The sequence below is a fragment of the Oncorhynchus tshawytscha genome, linkage group LG18, assembly GCF_018296145.1.
Source record: "Oncorhynchus tshawytscha isolate Ot180627B linkage group LG18, Otsh_v2.0, whole genome shotgun sequence".
Taxonomy (NCBI): Eukaryota; Metazoa; Chordata; class Actinopteri; order Salmoniformes; family Salmonidae; genus Oncorhynchus; species Oncorhynchus tshawytscha.
The window spans coordinates 27,893,166-27,913,192 of record NC_056446.1 but is presented as its reverse complement, the minus strand read 5'-3'; the positions used below and the strand labels follow the sequence as shown (position 1 = coordinate 27,913,192).

Sequence of the window (20,027 nt, the reverse complement as noted above, 5' to 3'; positions counted from 1 at the left end):
TATCTAATCGAGATATATTAGTGTTTTATTTTTCTCATTAATATATCTTTCACTTTGACATTACATAGTATTTGGTACAGATCGTTAAATTAAATCCATTTTAATCCCACTTCGTAATTATTTCTGAAGGCACTGTAGCTAAAGATACAGTGCCTTGCAAAAGTATTCACCCCCCTTGGTGTTTTTCCTATTTTGTTGCATTACAACCTGTAATTTAAATGGATTTTATTTGGATTTCATGTAATAGACAAACACAAAATAGTCCAAATTAGTGAAGTGAAAAAAAATACTTGTTTCAAAATGTAAAAAAATTGCAAACAATTACCTTCAGAAGTCACATAATTAGTTAAATAAAGTCCACCTGTGTGCAATCTAAGATCGCATGATCTGTCACATGATCTCACTATATATACACCTGTTCTGAAAGGCCCCAGAGTCTGCAACACCACTAAGCAAGGGGCACCACCAAGTAAGCAGCACTATGAAGACCAAGGAGCTCTCCAAACAGGTTAGGGACAAAGTTGTGGAGAAGTACAGATCAGGTTTGGGTTATAAAAAAATATCAGAAACTTTGAACATCCCACGGAGCACCATTACATCCATTATTAAAAAATGGAAAGAATATAGTACCACAACAAACCTGCCAAGAGAGGGCAGCCCACCAAAACTCACGGACCAGGCAACTAGGGCATTAATCAGAGAGGCAATAAAGAGACCAAAGATAACCGTGAAGGAGCTGCGAAGCTCCACAGAGGAGATTGGAGTATCTGTCCATAGGACCACTTCAAGCCGTACACTCCACAGAGCTGGGCTTTACGGAAGAGTGGCCAGAAAAAAATAAGCAAACATGTTTGGTGTTCGCCAAAAGGCATGTGGGAGACTCCCCGAACATATGGAAGAAGGTACTCTGGTCAGATGAGACTAAAATTGAGCTTTTTGGCCATCAAGGAAAACGCTATGTCTGGCGCAACCCAACACCTCTCATCACCCTGAGAACGCCATCCCCACAGTGAAGCATGGTGTTGGCAGCATCATGCTGTTGGGATGTTTTTCATTGGCAAGGACTGGGAAACTGGTCAAATTAGAAGAAATAATGGATGGCGCTAAATACAAGGAAATTCTCGAGGGAAACCTGTTTCAGTCTTCCAGAGATTTGAGACAGGGACGGAGGTTCATCTTCCAGCAGGACAATGACCCTAAGCATACTGATGAAGCAACACTCAAGTGGAATAAGGGGAAACATTTAAATGTCTTAGAATGGCCTAGTCAAAGCCCAGACCTCAATCCAATTGAGAATCTGTGGTATGACTTAAAGATTGCTGTACACCAGTGGAACTCATCCAACTTAAAGGAGCTGGAGCAGTTTTGCCTTGAAGAATGGGCAAAAATCCCAGTGGCTAGATGTGCCAAGCTTATAGAGACAAACCCCAAGAGACTTGCAGCTGTAATTGCAGCAAAAGGTGGCTCTACAAAGTATTGACTTTGGGGGGTGAATAGTTATACATGCTCAAGTTTTCTGTTTCTTTTTCTTATTTCTTGTTTGTTTCATAATAGAAAATATTTTGTATCTTCAAAGTGGAAGGCATGTTGTGTACATCAAATGATACAAACCCCCCAAAATCCATGTTAATTCCAGGTTGTAAAGCAACAATATAGGAAAAATGCCAAAGGGGGTGAATACTTTCGCAAGCCACTGTATACCAAACAATGAACACAAGCAGTTGTCTGTTATGAAGAATATGGAATCGTCAGCATTCTGTTTGACTTTTCTATATGCAATACTACATATGTTGTGTCTTGTTGAAATGAACAAGTCTCTGGCGTTCCTAACTCACCCGTTTGTTATAGAACATACATGGTTCTTAATCACAAAGAATATGGAAACGTCAGATTCTATGTTTCTATACCCCTGGCATTTCCATCAGTACTCTGACCAGGCGGGCCTGTGTCTGTAAGAAACAGATCCCAGACGTAGACAACACAGCCGTGAAATCCCTGGCAAGCCTGTTTAGACACATCTGACCTTCATTAACTACACAACAGCCCATCTCACATCAACACTGTGTCGGGCTGGCTCTGTCTGTCTGCTACAACTAGCTGTTGTCTGAGATGACGTCACTCATCTCGAGGGACATTAAAGTAACCCACAAACCCACATAATAACCTATTTATAATTTAAAAAACAAACATTTGTTAGGGTGCTAGTGATTTTGCTTCTTGGCTAGGGCTCTCTCTGTCTCAATGGGACTGGCCTTGTTGAATAAATACAATTTTTTTTTATCTACCCTGTGTCCTTCCATAATAGAAGCAGGGACTTTGCTGTTCTTTATTGTAAAATGAGAATTTGTATAATGAGGATGAGGCTGAGATAGAGGTACAAGCAGAGGTACAGTAGAGGATGAGGTAGAGGTAGAGACTCAAACACACCAGCTGGCTGGCTTGTTTACAGACATATTCAATCAATCTTTATCCCAGTCTACTGTCCCTACATGCTTCAAGAGGGCCACCATGTTCCTGTTCCCAAGAAAGCGAAGGTAACTGAGCTAAATGACTACCGCCCCGTAGCACTCACTTCCGTCATCATGAAGTGCTTTGAGAGACTAGTCAAGGACCATATCACCTCCACCCTACCTGTCACCCTAGACCCTGTCCAATTTGCTTACCGCCCCAATAGGTCCACAGATGACGCAATTGCAGTCACATTGCACATTGCACACTGCCCTAACCCATCTGGACAAGAGGAATACCTATGTAAGAATGCTGTTCATCGACTACAGATCAGCATTTAACAACATGGTACCCTCCAAACTCGTCATTAAGCTCGAGACCCTGGGACTCGACTCCGCCCTGTGCATCTGGGTCCTGGACCTCCTGACGGGCTGCCCCCAGGTGGTTAGGGTAGGTAACAACATCTCCACCCCGCTGATCCGCAACACTGGGGCCCCACAAGGGTGATTTCTCAGCCCTCTCCTGTACTCCCTGTTCACCCATGACTGCGTGGCCATGCACGCCCCCAACTCAATCATCAAGTTTGCAGATGACACTACAGTGGTAGGCTTGATTACCAACAATGACGAGACGGCCTACAGGGAGGAGGTGAGGGCCCTCGGAGTGTGGTGTCAGGAAAATAACCTCACACTCAATGTCAACAAAACATAGGAGATGATCGTGGACTTCAGGAAACAGCAGAGGGAGCTGCCCCCTATCCACATCGACGGGACAGTAGTGGAGAGGGTAGCAAGTTTTAAGTTCATCGGTGTACTCATCACGGACAAACTGAAATAGTCCAACCACCAGACAGCGTGGTGAAGAAGGCGCAGCAGCGCTTCTTCAACCTCAGGAGGCTGAAGAAATTCGGCTTGTCACCAAAAACACTCACAAGACTTTACAGATGCACAATGGAGAGCATCCTGTCGGGCTGCATCACCGCCTGGTACAGTAACTGCTCCTTCCACAACCGTAAGGCTCTCCAGAGGGTAATGAGGTCTGCACAACGCATCACCGGGGGCAAACTACCTGCCCTCCAGGACACCTACACCACCCGATGTCACAGGAAGTCCAAAAAGATAATCAAGGACAACAACCACCCGAGCCACTGCCTGTTCACCCAGCTATCCTCCAGAAGGCGAGGTCAGTACAGGTGCATTAAAGCTGGGACCGAGAGACTGAAAAACAGCTTTTATCTCAAGGCCATCAGACTGTTAAACAGCCATCACTAACATTGAGTGGCTGCTGCCAACAAACTGACTCAACTCCAGCCACTTTAATAATGGAAAAATGTATGTAATAAATGTATCACTAGTCATTTTTAACAACACCACTTTATATAATGCTTACATACTCTACATTACTCATCTCATATGTATATACTGTACTCTATACCATCTACTGCATCTTGCCTATGCAGTTCGGCCATCACTCATTCATATATTTTTATGTACATATTCTTATTCATTCCTTTACACGTGTGTGTGTATAAGGTAGTTGTTTTCAAATTGTTAGGTTAGATTACTTGTTAGATATCTCAGCCTCTAGTATTTATGCTGCAGTAGTTTATGTGTCGGGGGGCTAGGGTCAGTTTGTTATATCTGGTGTACTTCTCCTGTCCTATCTGGTGTCCTGTGTGAATTTAAGTATGCTCTCTCTAATTCTCTCTTTCTCTCTTTCTTTCTCTCTCTCAGAGGACCTGAGCCCTAGGACCATGCCTCAGGACTACCTGATATGGTGACTCCTTGCTGTCCCCAGTCCACCTAGCCGTGCTGCTGCTCCAGTTTCAACTCTTCTGCCTGTGATCATTATTATTTGACCATGCTGGTCATTTATGAACATTTGAACATCTTGGCCATGTTCTGTTATAATCTCCACCTGGCACAGCCAGAAGAGGACTGGCCACCCCACATAGCCTGGTTCCTCTAGGTTTCCTCCTAGGTTTTGGCCTTTCTAGGGAGTTTTTCCTAGCCACTGTGCTTCTACACCTGCATTGCTTGCTGTTTGGGGTTTTAGGCTGGGTTTCTGTACAGCACTTTGAGATATCTGCTGATGTACGAAGGGCTATATAAATACATTTGATTTGATTTGATATTACCGCATGATCGGAACTAGAAGCACAAGCATTTCGCTACACTCGCATTAACATCTGCTAACCATGCGTATGTGACAAATATATGTGATTTGATTTGATGTAGAGGCTGTGGTAGAGGTAGAGATAGAGGTAGAGTTAGAAGGGCTTTATATATAATTTTGATTGATTGATTGATTAAAGCTGCAATATTTAACTTTTCAGGTGACCTGACCAAATTCACATAGAAATCTGAGTTATAGATCTGTCAAACGCATTGAAAGCAAGTCTAAGAAGTGGTATATCTGTTCTATGTACGCTATTTCTATGCTTCCCGTTCTTTAGTTTAGTTTTTGCATTTCTTACACCGTCTCTTACACTTGCGTCTCTGTACACCAGCTTCAAACAGCTGAAAATACTATATTTTTGGTTATTGAAAATATATTTCACAGCGGTTTAGATGATACAATGATTCTCTGCACTGCTTGTTTTGTCACATAAACTGAAATTAGGCGAACTATTAGAATTTTTGGAACAAGGAAATGGTGGAGCGATTTTTACATATTGCACCTTTAAAGTGAGGCATTAATGGCCTTTAAAGTGAGGCATTAATGGCCTTTAAAGTGAGGCATGAATGGCCTTTAAAGTGAGGCATGAATGGCCTTTAAAGTGAGGCATTAATGGCCTTTAAAGTGAGGCATGAATGCCCTTTAAAGTGAGGCATTAATGCCCTTTAAAGTGAGGCATGAATGGCCTTTAAAGTGAGGCATTAATGGCCTTTAAAGTGAGGCATGAATGGCCAGAGAGCCAAATATGCCTGACAGCTTCTCTGACGGTTGCAGATAGTTTGCCAATGTGAGAATGCATACATATTCCTATGAGATTGGTCACAACCAACTAAAATTCAGTTTGGCGTCAAAAGCAACAGCTGCCAGTGTGTTGGTATGCATCATTAGCAGGCTGTCTGCTCTTCAGTCTGCTCTTAGAAGGAGAGCATCACAAAGGGCCATTCCATCCAAATACTAGAATTTAATATGTTGTTGTTTACCATAGCAATTAGTGATTTGTGCCAACGGTCGTTATGTTGAAGTCTCCTTGACTCCTGGTGTAGCAGCTGTAGCCAGAATGCGACACTCAGACACACCCAAGGCCATGACATTGCTCAATAACACTAAGCTGTGCCTCGTTTGAAGTAGTGCTTGTTTATATGTTGTCTGTTTATGTGTCGAGGGGTTTGGAGCATAGAAAAGGAATTTGCTTTCTACAGATGACAAGACAATAACTATTCTATTCTATTCTATTCTGTTCTATACTATTCCCTATGCCATTCTGGCAGATCTGACTAATCTGGGGGTATTTCTGTGTGCAAATAAGTACACACACACACACACACACGCACGCACGCACGCACGCACGCACACACACACACACACACACACACACACACACACACACACACACACACACACACACACACACACACACACACACCATTGTACAGTGATATCCAATTCTGTATCCATCTGAAGATATATTAAAATGTCTGTGTCTCTGTCTCTCTCTTCCTCTTTCACCTCATATTCCTGTCCAGCCTACATAAAACTAAAAAAATATCCTATTAGCTTGTCTGTCTTCCAGTATTTCTCATAAAACCCTGTTATATATCCTATTAGCTTGTCTGTCTTCCAGTATTTCTCATAAAGCCCTGTCATAAACTTTGGAACTGGAGTTTTTGGCAGAAAGACAATAAGGCTGTGTTTAGACAGGAAGCCCAATTCTGATTTTTTACATTTTTACTAACTGGTCTTTTGACCAATCAGATCAGTTCTGAAAAAGATCTGATGTGAAAATATCTGATGTGATCTTTTTAGTGGAATTAGTGGAAAAAAAGATCAGAATTGGTCTGCTTGTCTAAGATACACAGATGTACATCTGAATCTATTTGAGTCGTGCACTGAGCAGAAGTCACTGGCCCGACTGACTTACCTTTGGTGTTTTTGTGCATTTTCCATTCCTGGCGTCCTTGATGTAGGCAATGTCCAGGAGATCAGTGTCCTGTAAACAAGCAACAGAAATAGAGTGATAAGATTCAGTCACATGTGGGTTTGTCCAGTGGGTGTGTGTGCACGTGTGTAAGGTAGTGGATAGGAAACACATCAGCCTTTGTTGCCTGGGGGAACCCTTTGGAGAGGATGAGATGTGTGTCACCTAGTCTAGAAACACAAACACTCATTATTGTACAATGACACACTCACTATCGTATGGGGCGGCAGGTACCCTAGTGGTTAGAGCGTTGGACTCGTAACTGAAAGGTTGCTAGATTGAATCCCAGAGCTGACAAGGTAAAAATCTGTCGTTCTGCCCCTAAACAAGGCAGTTTACCCATTGTTCCTAGGCCGTCAATGAAAAAAAGAATTTGTTCTTAACCGACTTGCCTAGTTAAATAAAGGTTTAAAAAAATAACACACTCACTGTCGTACAGTAACACACTCACTGTCGTACATTAACACACTCACTGTCATACAGTAACACACTCACTGTCATACAGTAACACACTCACTGTCGTACAGTAACACACTCACTGTCATACAGTAACACACTCACTGTCGTCATTAACACTCACTGTAAGTAACACACTCACTGTCATACAGTAACACACTCACTGTCGTACATTAACACACTCACTGTCATACAGTAACACACTCACTGTCATACATTAACACTCACTGTCGTACAGTAACACACTCACTGTCATACAGTAACACACTCACTGTCGTACATTAACACTCACTGTCGTACAGTAACACACTCACTGTCATACAGTAACACACTCACTGTCGTACATTAACACACTCACTGTCATACAGTAACACACTCACTGTCATACAGTAACACACTCACTGTCGTACATTAACACACTCACTGTCATACAGTAACACACTCACTGTCGTACATTAACACACTCACTGTCATACAGTAACACACTCACTGTCGTACATTAACACTCACTGTCGTACAGTAACACACTCACTGTCATACAGTAACACACTCACTGTCGTACATTAACACACTCACTGTCATACAGTAACACACTCACTGTCGTACATTAACACTCACTGTCGTACAGTAACACACTCACTGTCATACAGTAACACACTCACTGTCATACAGTAACACACTCACTGTCGTACATTAACACACTCACTGTCATACAGTAACACACTCACTGTCATACAGTAACACACTCACTGTCGTACATTAACACACTCACTGTCATACAGTAACACACTCACTGTCGTACATTAACACACTCACTGTCATACAGTAACACACTCACTGTCGTACATTAACACTCACTGTCGTACATTAACACTCACTGTCGTACAGTAACACACTCACTGTCATACAGTAACACACTCACTGTCGTACATTAACACACTCACTGTCATACAGTAACACACTCACTGTCGTACATTAACACACTCACTGTCGTACAGTAACACACTCACTGTCGTACAGTAACACACTCATTGTCGTACAGTAACACACTCACTGTCGTACAGTAACACACTCACTGTCGTACAGTAACACACTCACTGTCGTACAGTAACACACTCACTGTCGTACAATAACAATTAGGCCACAAGTAGGTAACACATATTCCTAAACGGACTGATGTCCTGCTAAACAGTGGATTCACACACTTAGACACAACACTCATGAGTGCACAGACACACACACACACACACACACGCACACACACACACACACAGCACACACACACACACACACACACACACACACACACACACACACACACACAAATGAGAACTTGTTCTCAACTGATTAAATAAAGGTGAATTTTTTTTTTTTTTAAACAACAACATGTACACTACATGACCAAAAGTATGTGGACACCTGCTCGTCGAACATCTCATTACAAAATCATGGGCTTTGATATGGAGTTCGTCCTACTTTTGCTGCTATAACAGCCTCCACTCTTCTGGGAAGGCTTTCCACTAGATGTTGGTACATTGCTGCTATAACAGCCTCCACTCTTCTGGGAAGGCTTTCCACTAGATGTTAGTACATTGCTGTAATAACAGCCTCCACTCTTCTGGGAAGGCTTTCCACTAGATGTTGGTACATTGCTGCTACAACAGCCTCCACTCTTCTGGGAAGGCTTTCCACTAGGTATTGGAACATTGCTGCGGGGACTTGCTTCCATTCAGCCACAAGAGAATTAGTGAGGTCGGGCAACTGATGTTGGGTGATTAGGCCTGACTCGCAGTCACCGTTCCAATTCATCCCAAAGGTGTTCAATCGGGTTGAGGCCAGGGCTCTGTGCAGGCCAGTCAAGTTCTTTCACACCGATCTCGACAATGTCATTGTATGCTGTAGCGTTAAGATTTCTCTTCACTGGAACTAAGGGGCCCGAACCATGAAAAACAGCCCCAGACAATTATTACTCCTCCAGCAAACTTTAGAGTTGGCACTATGCATTGGCGGTAGATAACGTTCTCCAGGCATCCGCCAAATCCAGACTTGTCCGTCGGACTGCCAGATGGTGAAATGCGATTCATAATTTCAGAGAATGAGTTTCCACTGTTCCAGAGTCGAATGGCTGCAAGCTTTACACTACTCCAGCCAACGATTGGCATTGCACATGGTGATCTGAAGCTTGCTTGCGGCTGCTCGGCCATGATAACCCATTTCATGAAGCTCCAGACGAACAGTTCTTGTGTTCACGTTGCTACCAGAGGCAGTTTGGAACTCGGTAGTGAGTGTTGCAACCGGGGACAGACGATTTTTACACGCGTCAAGCTTCAGCACTCGGCGGTCCCTTCTGTGAGCTTGTGTGGCCTACCACTTCACAGCTGAGCCGTTGTTGCTCCTAGACGTTTCCACTTCACAATAACAGCTCGTACAGTTGACCGGGGCAACTCTAGCAGGGCAGACATTTTACAAACTGACTGTTGGAAAGGTGGCATCCTAAGGACAGTACCACATTGAAAGTCACTGAGCTCTTCAGTAAAGCCATTCTACTGCCAATGTTTGTCTATGGAGACACAATATCCCAAGTACATGCTAAAAAAACGTCCTTGGAGACGTCCCTGGGACAAACTGGGAACTAGACAAAACTTCCATGGAACCATTACACAAAGTCCAAAGAACGAAGACACACTGAATAATACGAAGACACACTAAAGCCTATGGTGAACAAACTGAGCTCACTTATCCAGCATCAGTTCTCCACAGAATAGAAAACTGATAGGATTTTAACTGGCTTCTCAGTATGTAGATTAATATGCTTACTCATGCAATGTCTTGATCTGTCAAAAATGCATTATCTTATTGTGGTATTTTCTCACATTGCTGTTAAATTCTATTCACGCATTGAATTTGGATTCATTCTTTAAATCCCATTTCTTTTCGATTTGCACGTCTTGTCCATTCCAACATCTCTGAGGTTATTAGTGTACGCAACAACACAGCCAGGAGAGCTTATTAGAATACACATCACGTTCAGGGAGCTGGCAGGGCCAGCCAGAGAACCAGGAGAAATTAATGAACATGCTTAACCTGCACTGCCCTGAGGGTATCACTTCCTGTGCCTCTCTGTTTCTCTGTGGTTCCCAGCTGTGTTTCCCTATGTGGTTCCATGTCTGTCTGTTTCCCTGTGTCTCCATGGGTTTCTCTCTACATCCCTGTCTGTCTGTTTCCCTGTGTCTCCATGGGTTTCTCTCTACATCCCTGTCTGTCTGTTTCCCTGTGGTTCCCTGTCTGTTTCCCTATGTGGTTCCATGTCTGTCTGTTTCCCTGTGTCTCCATGGGTTTCTCTCTACATCCCTGTCTGTCTGTTTCCCTGTGTTTCCATGGGTTTCTCTCTTACATCCCTGTCTGTCTGTTTCCCTGTGTTTCCATGGGTTTCTCTCTATATCCCTGTCTGTCTGTTTCCCTGTGTCTCCATGGGTTTCTCTCTACATCCCTGTCTGTCTGTTTCCCTGTGTTTCCATGGGTTTCTCTCTACATCCCTGTCTGTCTGTTTCCCTGTGTCTCCATGGGTTTCTCTCTACATCCCTGTGTGTCCCTCTGTGTCTCTGTTTCCCTGTGTCTCCATGGGTTTCTCTCTACATCCCTGTCTGTCTGTTTCCCTGTGTCTCCATGGGTTTCTCTCTACATCCCTGTGTGTCCCTCTGTGTCTCTGTTTCCCTGTGTCTCCATGGGTTTCTCTCTACATCCCTGTGTGTCCCTCTGTGTCTCTGTTTCCCTGTGTCTCCATGGGTTTCTCTCTACATCCCTGTCTGTCTGTTTCCCTGTGTCTCCATGGGTTTCTCTCTACATCCCTGTGTGTCCCTCTGTGTCTCTGTTTCCCTGTGTCTCCATGGGTTTCTCTCTACATCCCTGTGTGTCTGTTTCCCTGTGTCTCCATGGGTTTCTCTCTACATCCCTGTCTGTCTGTTTCCCTGTGTTTCCATGGGTTTCTCTCTGTCTGTCTGTTTCCCTGTGTCTCCATGGGTTTCTCTCTACATCCCTGTGTGTCCCTCTGTGTCTCTGTTTCCCTGTGTCTCCATGGGTTTCTCTCTACATCCCTGTCTGTCTGTTTCCCTGTGTCTCCATGGGTTTCTCTCTACATCCCTGTCTGTCTGTTTCCCTGTGTCTCCATGGGTTTCTCTCTACATCCCTGTCTGTCTGTTTCCCTGTGTCTCCATGGGTTTCTCTCTACATCCCTGTCTGTCTGTTTCCCTGTGTCTCCATGTGTTTCTCTCTACATCCCTGTGTGTCCCTCTGTGTCTCTGTTTGCCTGTGGTGTCCTACTCTGTCTCGCTGTGTACCCTTCTTCCCTCTGTGTCTCTCTGTCTCTTTTCCCCTCTATCTAACTGTGTCTCTCTGCTTCTCACTGTATCTCTGCTTCCCTGGGTGTGTCTCTCTGTGTTTCTCTGTCAATATGAAGGCCAGTGATAACCCAGCTAGCACATTTGGTTCCTTGGAAGTTATGGAAACTTTAGTTTTTGGTTTCACATTGGTTGTGGGAACGAAGCCATACGTTTCCTGACCGATAAAACTGAATTTTTTAAAAAATGTTCTGAAGAAGTGAAAAATGTGCCTGTTCACGGAATTATAATTTTTTAGGTTACAGGGAGGTTCTGAGAACATTTTACTCTGGTTCCTTGAACGTTTTCCCGGGAGTTTTGAGAATTAATGTTTTTAAATTACATTCTTCTAACGATTTCTGAACGTGGATAAAGTTTTCTTGTGTTTTTTCTGGAAAGTTAAGAATAATGTTCCATGCACAATTTGAGAAAATAACTTTAAATAGAACCATGAGGCAACCTTTAGGAAACGTTATGCTGAAGTACTGAAATACCCACAGAAGAATGTTGTTTCTTAATCTTCTTGGATCAATTTGAGAACATGACTTTAAATGGAACCATGAGGCAACCTTTAGGAAACGTTATGCTGAAGTACTGAAATACCCACAGAAGAATGTTGTTTCTTAATCTTCTTGGATCAATTTGAGAACATGACTTTAAATGGAACCATGAGGCAACCTTTAGGAAACGTTATGCTGAAGTACTGACATTCCCACAGAAGATAGTTTTTTCTTAACATTCTCTGGACTATTTCAGAACATTCCCAATGTCAAAACAGTCGGAGAATGTTCCTAGAACATGACTAAAATTTAATGTAACCATGTTTGAACTTTTCGGAAACGTTCTGTTAAGTAATGAAATACCAATTATTTGTTGTCAGGTTCCTTAAATGTGCTGAGAATGTTCCAAAGCCAAACAACTATCCTGCACCAATCCCAGAAAGATGTGTGAAGGTTGTATACAAAACAACCATAGGACAACCACACTCTCACCAAGCTCTAAGAAACATAATGGTTCTCAGAATGTGGTAGCTAGGAATCTATTAGGGTTTGCGTAAGATATGTGTACATGTGCAAATGTGATGAGTACAATGTGCTGTAGCGCAATCAAGATCAGACTATCTGGTGTAGATCTAGTTTGCTTTTATTTCAAAATGGATAGATAGGCCTCACGTGTAGCGCAGTGGTCTAAGGCACTGCATCGCAGGCCGGGGGTAATGCACGCTGACACAGTCACCAGCTCTGACACATTGGTGCAGCTGGCTTCCAGGTTAAGTGGACATTGTGTCTAGAAGCAATTCTCCTTGGTTGGGTTATGTTTTGGAGGACGCCTCTCCCGAGTCCGTACAGGAGTTGCAGCGATGAGACAAGATTGGAACTACCAATTGGATACCACAAAATTGGGGGGAAAAGGGGGAAACTAAAAAAAAACATGGGAAGATGGAAGGAGAGAGGATAAAGGAATAGCAGTGAGAGATGGAGAGCGGTGATCAAGCGAATGAGGGATGGAAGAAGAGAGAAAAATAGAGGATGGAGAGGGAGAGAGGGTGGCCAAGAGTGAGAAAAGTGAACAAGCGAGGGAGAGATGGAGTGAGGGAAGCGTTGCTGACAGCCACAGGGTTAGCTAGCTCATTTAAAGAGCAGCATGGTTGACAGCTCCCAGGTTACAAACGGATGTGCGCTCCGCAGGGTTCCTACAGAGAGAGAGAGAGAGAGAGAGAGGGAGAGAGAGAGAGAGAGAGAGAGAGGGAGAGGTAAGGAACGGCTTGCGTAGGTCATTGAGAATTAAGTGAGAGACCAGGTCGGTGGGAGGGGTGAGTGAGAAATATAGGAATACTGAATTAATGCTTTAGAGGGAAAGAGGAGGATTGATAACAATTTCTTCTGATTTACTGCAGAGTGCAAAGTAACTCTATGGGAACTAACCACTCATTGGGCTGGAGGGGAGATGGATTCAGTTCTTCAGAATATTGAAGAATAATTAAGACAGGACAGATGAAGGAATGTCAGCACATAGAGTGTTGACTCCAAACTAGAAGAGCAAACTGGCAATTCCAATAGTTTCCATTTCACTTTAAAAAAACATGTGACTTTTAAATCACCTAGCCAGACAGATAGGGCTTTCCACAGCGCTGACAGGCTAGGCTGACATGCTAGGTTGACATGCTAACTCCATGCAATATAAAATAACTGGGCTCTAAAGGTCTGTCTGTCTGTCTGTCTGTCTGTCTGTCTGTCTGTCTGTCTGTCTGTCTGTCTGTCTGTCTGTCTGTCTGTCTGTCTGTCTGTCTGTCTGTCTGTCTGTCTGTCTGTCTGTCTGTCTGTCTGTCTGTCTGCCTGTCTGTCTGTCTGTCTGTCTGTCTGTCTGTCTGTCTGTCTGTCTGTCTGTCTGTCTGTCTGTCTGTCTGTCTGTCTGTCTGTCTGTCTGTTTGTCAGTTCCAAAATAAGAAGTGACAAACGGACAAAAACAATTCCACCCATATTCAGTGCTACTACTGCATACTGTTTTAAAATCTGTTAAAAACAAACCAGGGCCCATATTCACAAAGCGTCTCAGAGTAGGAATGCTGATCTAGCATCAGTTTTGCATTTTACATCATAAAAAGGGGAACGTGATCCTAAATCAGCAATACAATTCTAAGGTGTTTAATGGATACTGCCCAATACTAAAACCAAAGATTCATACTGTATTTATTTGAATGCCAGTCTCTCAGATCCCAAATCTCAGCATAAACCAACACCGGGAAACAGCTGTGGTTCCTAAGGAAGCCAGACGTTGTCAGGCAGATAAGAGTGGAAGGAGGGACAGGAGTGGAGGTCATTGCTGTATTCACAGTCTAAGCTGCCTCTTATAATGGCCTTCTGTACAATCTGCAGCTACCTGTTGCTCACTGTTCTCTAGTCTTCACAGTAAACAGCTAAGTGCTGCTTTGAGAACAACTACAGACTCACTCATCTCTGGAACACAATAGGAACCATACAACTGAGATGCTCTCTGTCTGTCTGTCTGTCTGTCTGTCTGTCTGTCTGTCTGTCTGTCTGTCTGTCTGTCTGTCTGTCTGTCTGTCTGTCTGTCTCGATCACACATTAACACAATCCCCTTTGTTTGTTTGTTTGTCTGTCTCTTTCTCTCCCTCTCCCTCTCGCTCTTCCTCTCCTCTCTCTCTCTCTCTCTCTCTCTCTCTCTCCATTTCTCTCAATTCAATTCAATTCAATTCAATTCAAAGGGTTTTACTGGCATGGGAAACAAATGTTTACATTGCCAAAGCAAGTGAAATGGATAAACAAAAGTGAAATAAACAATAAAAAGTAAATATTAATAACAGTAAATATTACACTCACACAAGTTATAAAATAATAGAGACATTTCAAATGTCATATTATGTTTATATACAGTGTTGGAACAATGTGCAAAGAGTTAATGTACAAAAGGGAAAATAAACAAACATAAATATGGGTTTCATTTACAATGGTGTTTGTTCTTCACTGGTTGCCCTTTTCTTGTGGCAACAGGTCACAAATCTTCCTGCTGTGATGGCACACAGTGGTCTTTCACCCAATAGATATGGGCATTTATTAAAATTGGATTTGTTTTCGAATTCTTTGTGGTTCTGTGTAATCTGAGGGAAATATTTGTCTCATTGAGTTAGCACATAGTCAAAGCTTTCCTTAAGTTTGGGTCAGTCACAGTGGTCAGGCTCTCTCTCTCAAGTAAATTCAAGGCGCTTTATTGGCATGGGAAACATATGTTAACTATGTTAGCTATGGAACCCTGACCTGTTTACTGGACTTGCTACCTTGTCCTGGACATGCTGTTTTTGACTCTCTCTCTCTCTCTACCGCACCTGCTGTCTCAACCTCTGAATGACCCTGCTGGTCATCTATGAACTTTTGAACATCTTGAAGAACAATCTGGGCTTAATGTCCATGTTCTGTTATAATCTCCACATGGCACAGCCAGAAGAGGACTGCCCCCCCCTCATAGCCTGGTTCCTCTCTATGTTTCTTCCTAGGTTTTGGTCTTTCTAGGGAGTTTTTCCCAGCCACCTTGCTTCTATATCTGCATTGCTTGCTGTTTGGGGTTTTAGGCTGGGTTTCTGTATAGCACTTTGTGACATCTGCTGATGTAAAAAGGGCTTTATAAATAAATTTGATTGATTGACTGATGGGGGACAGTGGAGAAAGTGGAGGACAGTGGAGAAGGGGGAAGAGGGAGGGGGGGGGAGTGGAGATTGTGGAAGACAGTGGAGAAGGGGGAGAGAGGGAGGGAGGAGATTGTGGAAGACAGTGGAGAAAGGGGAGAGAGGGGAGGGAGGAGATTGGGGGGACAGTGGAGAAGAGGGGAGAGAGGGAGGGAGGAGATTGTGGAGGACAGTGGAGAAGGGGAGAGAGAGGGGGGAGGAGGAGATTGTGGAAGACAGTGGAGAAGGGGAGAGGGAGGGAGGGAGGAGATTGTGGAAGACAGTGGAGAAGGGGAGAGAGAGGGAGGGAGGAGATTGTGGAAGACAGTGGAGAAGGGGGAGAGAGGGGGAGGGAGAGAGATTGTGGGGGACAGTGGAGAAAGGGGAGAGGGGGAGGAGCTGGAGGGGGGAAGAGAGGGGGAGGAGATTGTGGGAAGACAGTGGAGAAGGGGGAGGGGGAAAGATTGGGGACAGTGGAGAAGGGGGAGAGAGGGAGGGAGGAGATTGTGGAAGACAGGGAGAAGGGGGAGAGGGAGGGAGGAGATGGGGGGACAGTGGAGAAAGGGGGGGGGAAGCTGGAGGGGACAGTGGAGAAAGGGGAGATTAGGGAAAGTAGATAAAGGGGGACAGTGGAGAAAGAGGAGCACGAGGTGAGGCCTGAGGGAGTTTTGTCTTACACACGCATACTCATACTGCTTTTCACAGAACATCAATCTAGCAGTGTGTAGTCCAGGGAGCCAGGATAGCCTACGACACACACACACACACACACACACACACACACACACACACACACACACACACACACACACACACAGTGAAGTGAAGGATGGGGTGGAGTGAGTGATGCTAGGGGAATAACAGTCTTGTCTGATAAATAGCAGAGAGGAACAACATAATGACAGAAGGAGAAAAGCTGCTTCCCTCAGCGCTCCATCATCCCCTGCAGTCTCTGGGCTCCCACATCTCTCTCTTTCATTCCTTCCTCTGTCAACCATGTTGTTGGATGGTTGGTTCTCTGCCTGTTTCAATCTCTCCTCATTTTTTCTTTCCTTCTGTAATCCTTCTTTTTGGAAATCTGCCTCTTTTCTCTCCCTCCTCCACTCAATTCAATTCAATTCAAGGGGCTTTATTGGCATGGGAAACATGTGTTAAGCAAGTGAGGTAGATAATATACAAGTGAAATAAACAATACAAATTAACAGTTGTCACGCCCTGACCTTAGATCCTTTTTATGTCTCTATTTTGGTTTGTTCAGGGCGTGAGTTGGGGTGGGCATTCTATGTTTTCTATTTCTTTGTGTTTGGCCGGGTATGGTTCTCAATCAGGGACAGCTGTCTATCGTTGTCTCTGATTGGGAACCATACTTAGGTGCCCTTTAGGTTCCCCATACTTAGGTGCCCTGTGTTTGTCGGAAGTTGACTTTGTTTAGAGCACTTTGCTTTTGAGCTTCACGGTTGGTGTTTGTAGTGTTTAATGTTTTGTTTGGTGTCATTTTTGATCATTAAAAGAAAATGTACGCTCACCACGCTGCACCTTGGTCCTCTCCTTCCAACAGCCAAGACCACAGTAAACATTTTTCAAAACAATAAAGACATTACAAATGTCATATTATATCTACTGTATATACAGTGTAATAATGTGCAAATAGTTAAAGCACAAAAAGGGAAAATAAATAAACATAAATATGGGTTGTATTTACAATGGTGTTTGTTCTTCACTGGTTGCCCTTTTCTTGTGGCAACAGGTCACAAATCTTGCTGCTGTGATGGCACACTGTGGTATTTACCCAATAGATATTCGAGTTTATCAAAATTGGATTTGTTTTCGAGTTCTTTGTTGGTCTGTGTAATCTGAGGGAATTATGTGTCTCTAATATGGTCATACATTTGGCAGGAGGTCAGGAAGTGCAGCTCAGTTTCCACCTCATTTTGTGGGCAGTGTGCACATAGCCTGTCTTCTCTTGAGAGCCAGGTCTGTCTACGGCGACCTCTCTCAATAGCAAGGCTATGCTCACTGAGTCTGTACATACAGTAGTCAAAGCTTAATTTTGGGTCATTCACAGTGGTCAGGTATTCTGCCACTGTGTACTCTCTGTTTAGGGCCAAATAGCATTCTAGTTTGCCCAGTTTGTTAATTATTTCCAATGTGTCAAGTAATTATCTTTTTTTGTTTTCTCATGATTTGGTTGGATCTAATTGTGTTGCTGTCCTGGGGCTCTGTGGGGTGTGTTTGTGTTTGTGAACAGAGCCCCAGGACCAGCTTGCTTAGAGGACTCTTCTCCAGGTTCATCTCTCTGTAGGTGATGGCTTTATTACGTAAGGTTTGGGAATTGCTTCCTTTTAGGTGGTTGTAGAATTCAAGTCTCTTTTCTGGATATTGATAATTAGCGGGTATCGGCCTAATTCTGCTTTGCATGCATTATTTGGTGTTTTACATTGTACACAGAGGATATTGTTGCAGAATTCTGCATGCGGGGTCATGAAGGGCAGTGGGTTCTATAACTGGTTCAGGTATTTCTTAGCCAGATCCTAATTGGTATTTCATATTTTATGTTCCTTTTGATGGTATAGAAGGCCCTTCTTGCCTTGTCTCTCACCAATTCGTTGATATATATGTTGAAGAGGATGGGACTTAAGCTGCATTCCTGTCTCACCCCACGGCCCTGTGGATAGAAATATGTGTTTTTGCCAATTTCAACCGCACTCTTGTGTTTTGTCTACATGGATTTTATAATGTCGTATGTTTTTCCCCCAACACCACTTTCCATCAATTTGTATAGCAGACCATTATGTCAAATTGAGTCAAAAGCTTTTTTAGAAATTAACAAAGCATGAGAAGGCTTTTTTTGTTTTGGTTTGTTTGTTAGTCAATTAGGTGCAGGGTGAATACGTGGGCTGTCGTACTGTAATTTGGTAAAAAGCCAGTTTGACATTTGCTCAGTACATTTTTTTCAGTGAGGAAATGTATGAGTCTGCTGTTAATTATAATGCAGAGGATTTTCCTAAGGTTGCTGTTGACGCATATCCCACTGTTGTTATTGGGGTCTAATTTGTCTCCACTTTTGTGGATTGGGGTGATCAGTCTTTGGTTCCAAATATTGGGGAAGATGCCAAAGCTGAGGATGATGTTAAAGAGTTTAAGTATAGCCAATTGGAATTTGTGGTCTGAATATTTTATCATTTCATGTAGGATACCATCAACACCACAGGCCTTTTTGGATTGGAGGGTTTGTATTTTGTCCTGTAGTTCATTCAATGTAATTTGGTTCTGGTAGTCTCTAATAACTGATTCTAAGATTTGTAATTGATCATGCATATGTTGTTGCTGTTTGTTCTTTGTTATAGAGCCAAAAAGATTGGAGAAGTGGTTTTTCCACACATCTCCATTTTGTACAGATAACTCTTCGTGTTGTTGCTGGTTTAGTGGGTTCCAATTTTCCCAGATGTCGTTCGATTCTATGGATTCTTCAATTACATTGAGCTGATTTCTGACGTGCTGTTCCTTCTTTTTCCGTAGTGTATTTCTGTACTGAATTAGTGATACACCATAGTGAAAGCGTAGACTCAGGTTTTCTGGGTCTCTATGGTTTTGTTTGGATATGTTTCTCAATTTCTTTCTTCTTTATTTATAGATTTTTTGACCCCCTTTTCTCCCCAATTTCAATCTTGTCTCATCGCTGCAACACCCCAATGATCTCGGGAGACAAAGGTCGAGTCATGCTCATTCGCTTAACTCGCCTGCTTAACCCGGAAGCCAGCCGCACCAATGTGTTGGAGGAAATACTGTTTAACTGACGTGTGAGGTCAGCCTGCAGTTGCCTGGCCCGCCACAAGGAGTCGCTAGAGCGCGATGAGCCAAGTAAAGCCCATCCGGCCAAACCCTCCCCTAACCGGGACGACGCTGGGCCATTTGTGCGCCGCCCTATGGGACTTCTGATCATGGCCGGTTGTGACACAGCCTGGGATCAACTGGGATCGGACCCAGGTCTGTAGTGACGCCTCTAGCACTGGGATGCAGTGCCTTAGACCGCTGTACCACTCAGCAAGCTCCCTTCCTTAGGTTTTTGTGTTCTTCATCAAACCATATGTCATTGTTATTAATTTTCTTAGGTTGTCTGCTTGAAATGTTTTGATTTGATAGAGAATACTGTCACCTCCAGGTAGGTGTTTGTCCCCCTGGGTGCTGAGAGTGTCAGGTTCTTGTCCAGTTCTGGTATTTAGGTCACCACAGACTAGTACATGTCCCTGGGCCTGGAAATGGTTGATCTCCCCCTCTAGGATGGAGAAACTGCATTGTTAAAGTAAGGGGATTCTATTGGGTGGATATAGGTAGCACACATTAGGATAATTTCCTTATTCATTTCTAGCCAGATGTAAAATTTTCCTGTTTTGACTAATTTAGTAGAGTGGGT

At 43.5% G+C, this 20,027-nt stretch overlaps 1 protein-coding gene across 4 annotated transcripts in view; it reads right to left on the bottom strand.

The window, feature by feature from the left end:
• LOC112251520 (1-phosphatidylinositol 4,5-bisphosphate phosphodiesterase beta-1-like) overlaps nucleotides 1–20,027 on the bottom strand; it is a 281,755-nt gene that overhangs the window by 192,422 nt on the left and 69,306 nt on the right. For all 4 annotated transcript variants that reach the window (XM_042300899.1, XM_042300898.1, XM_042300896.1 and 1 more), the window contains exon 3: nucleotides 6,545–6,613. In XM_042300899.1, coding sequence (XP_042156833.1) covers nucleotides 6,545–6,613 — 69 coding nt within the window. The remainder of the gene's footprint in view (nucleotides 1–6,544; nucleotides 6,614–20,027) is intronic.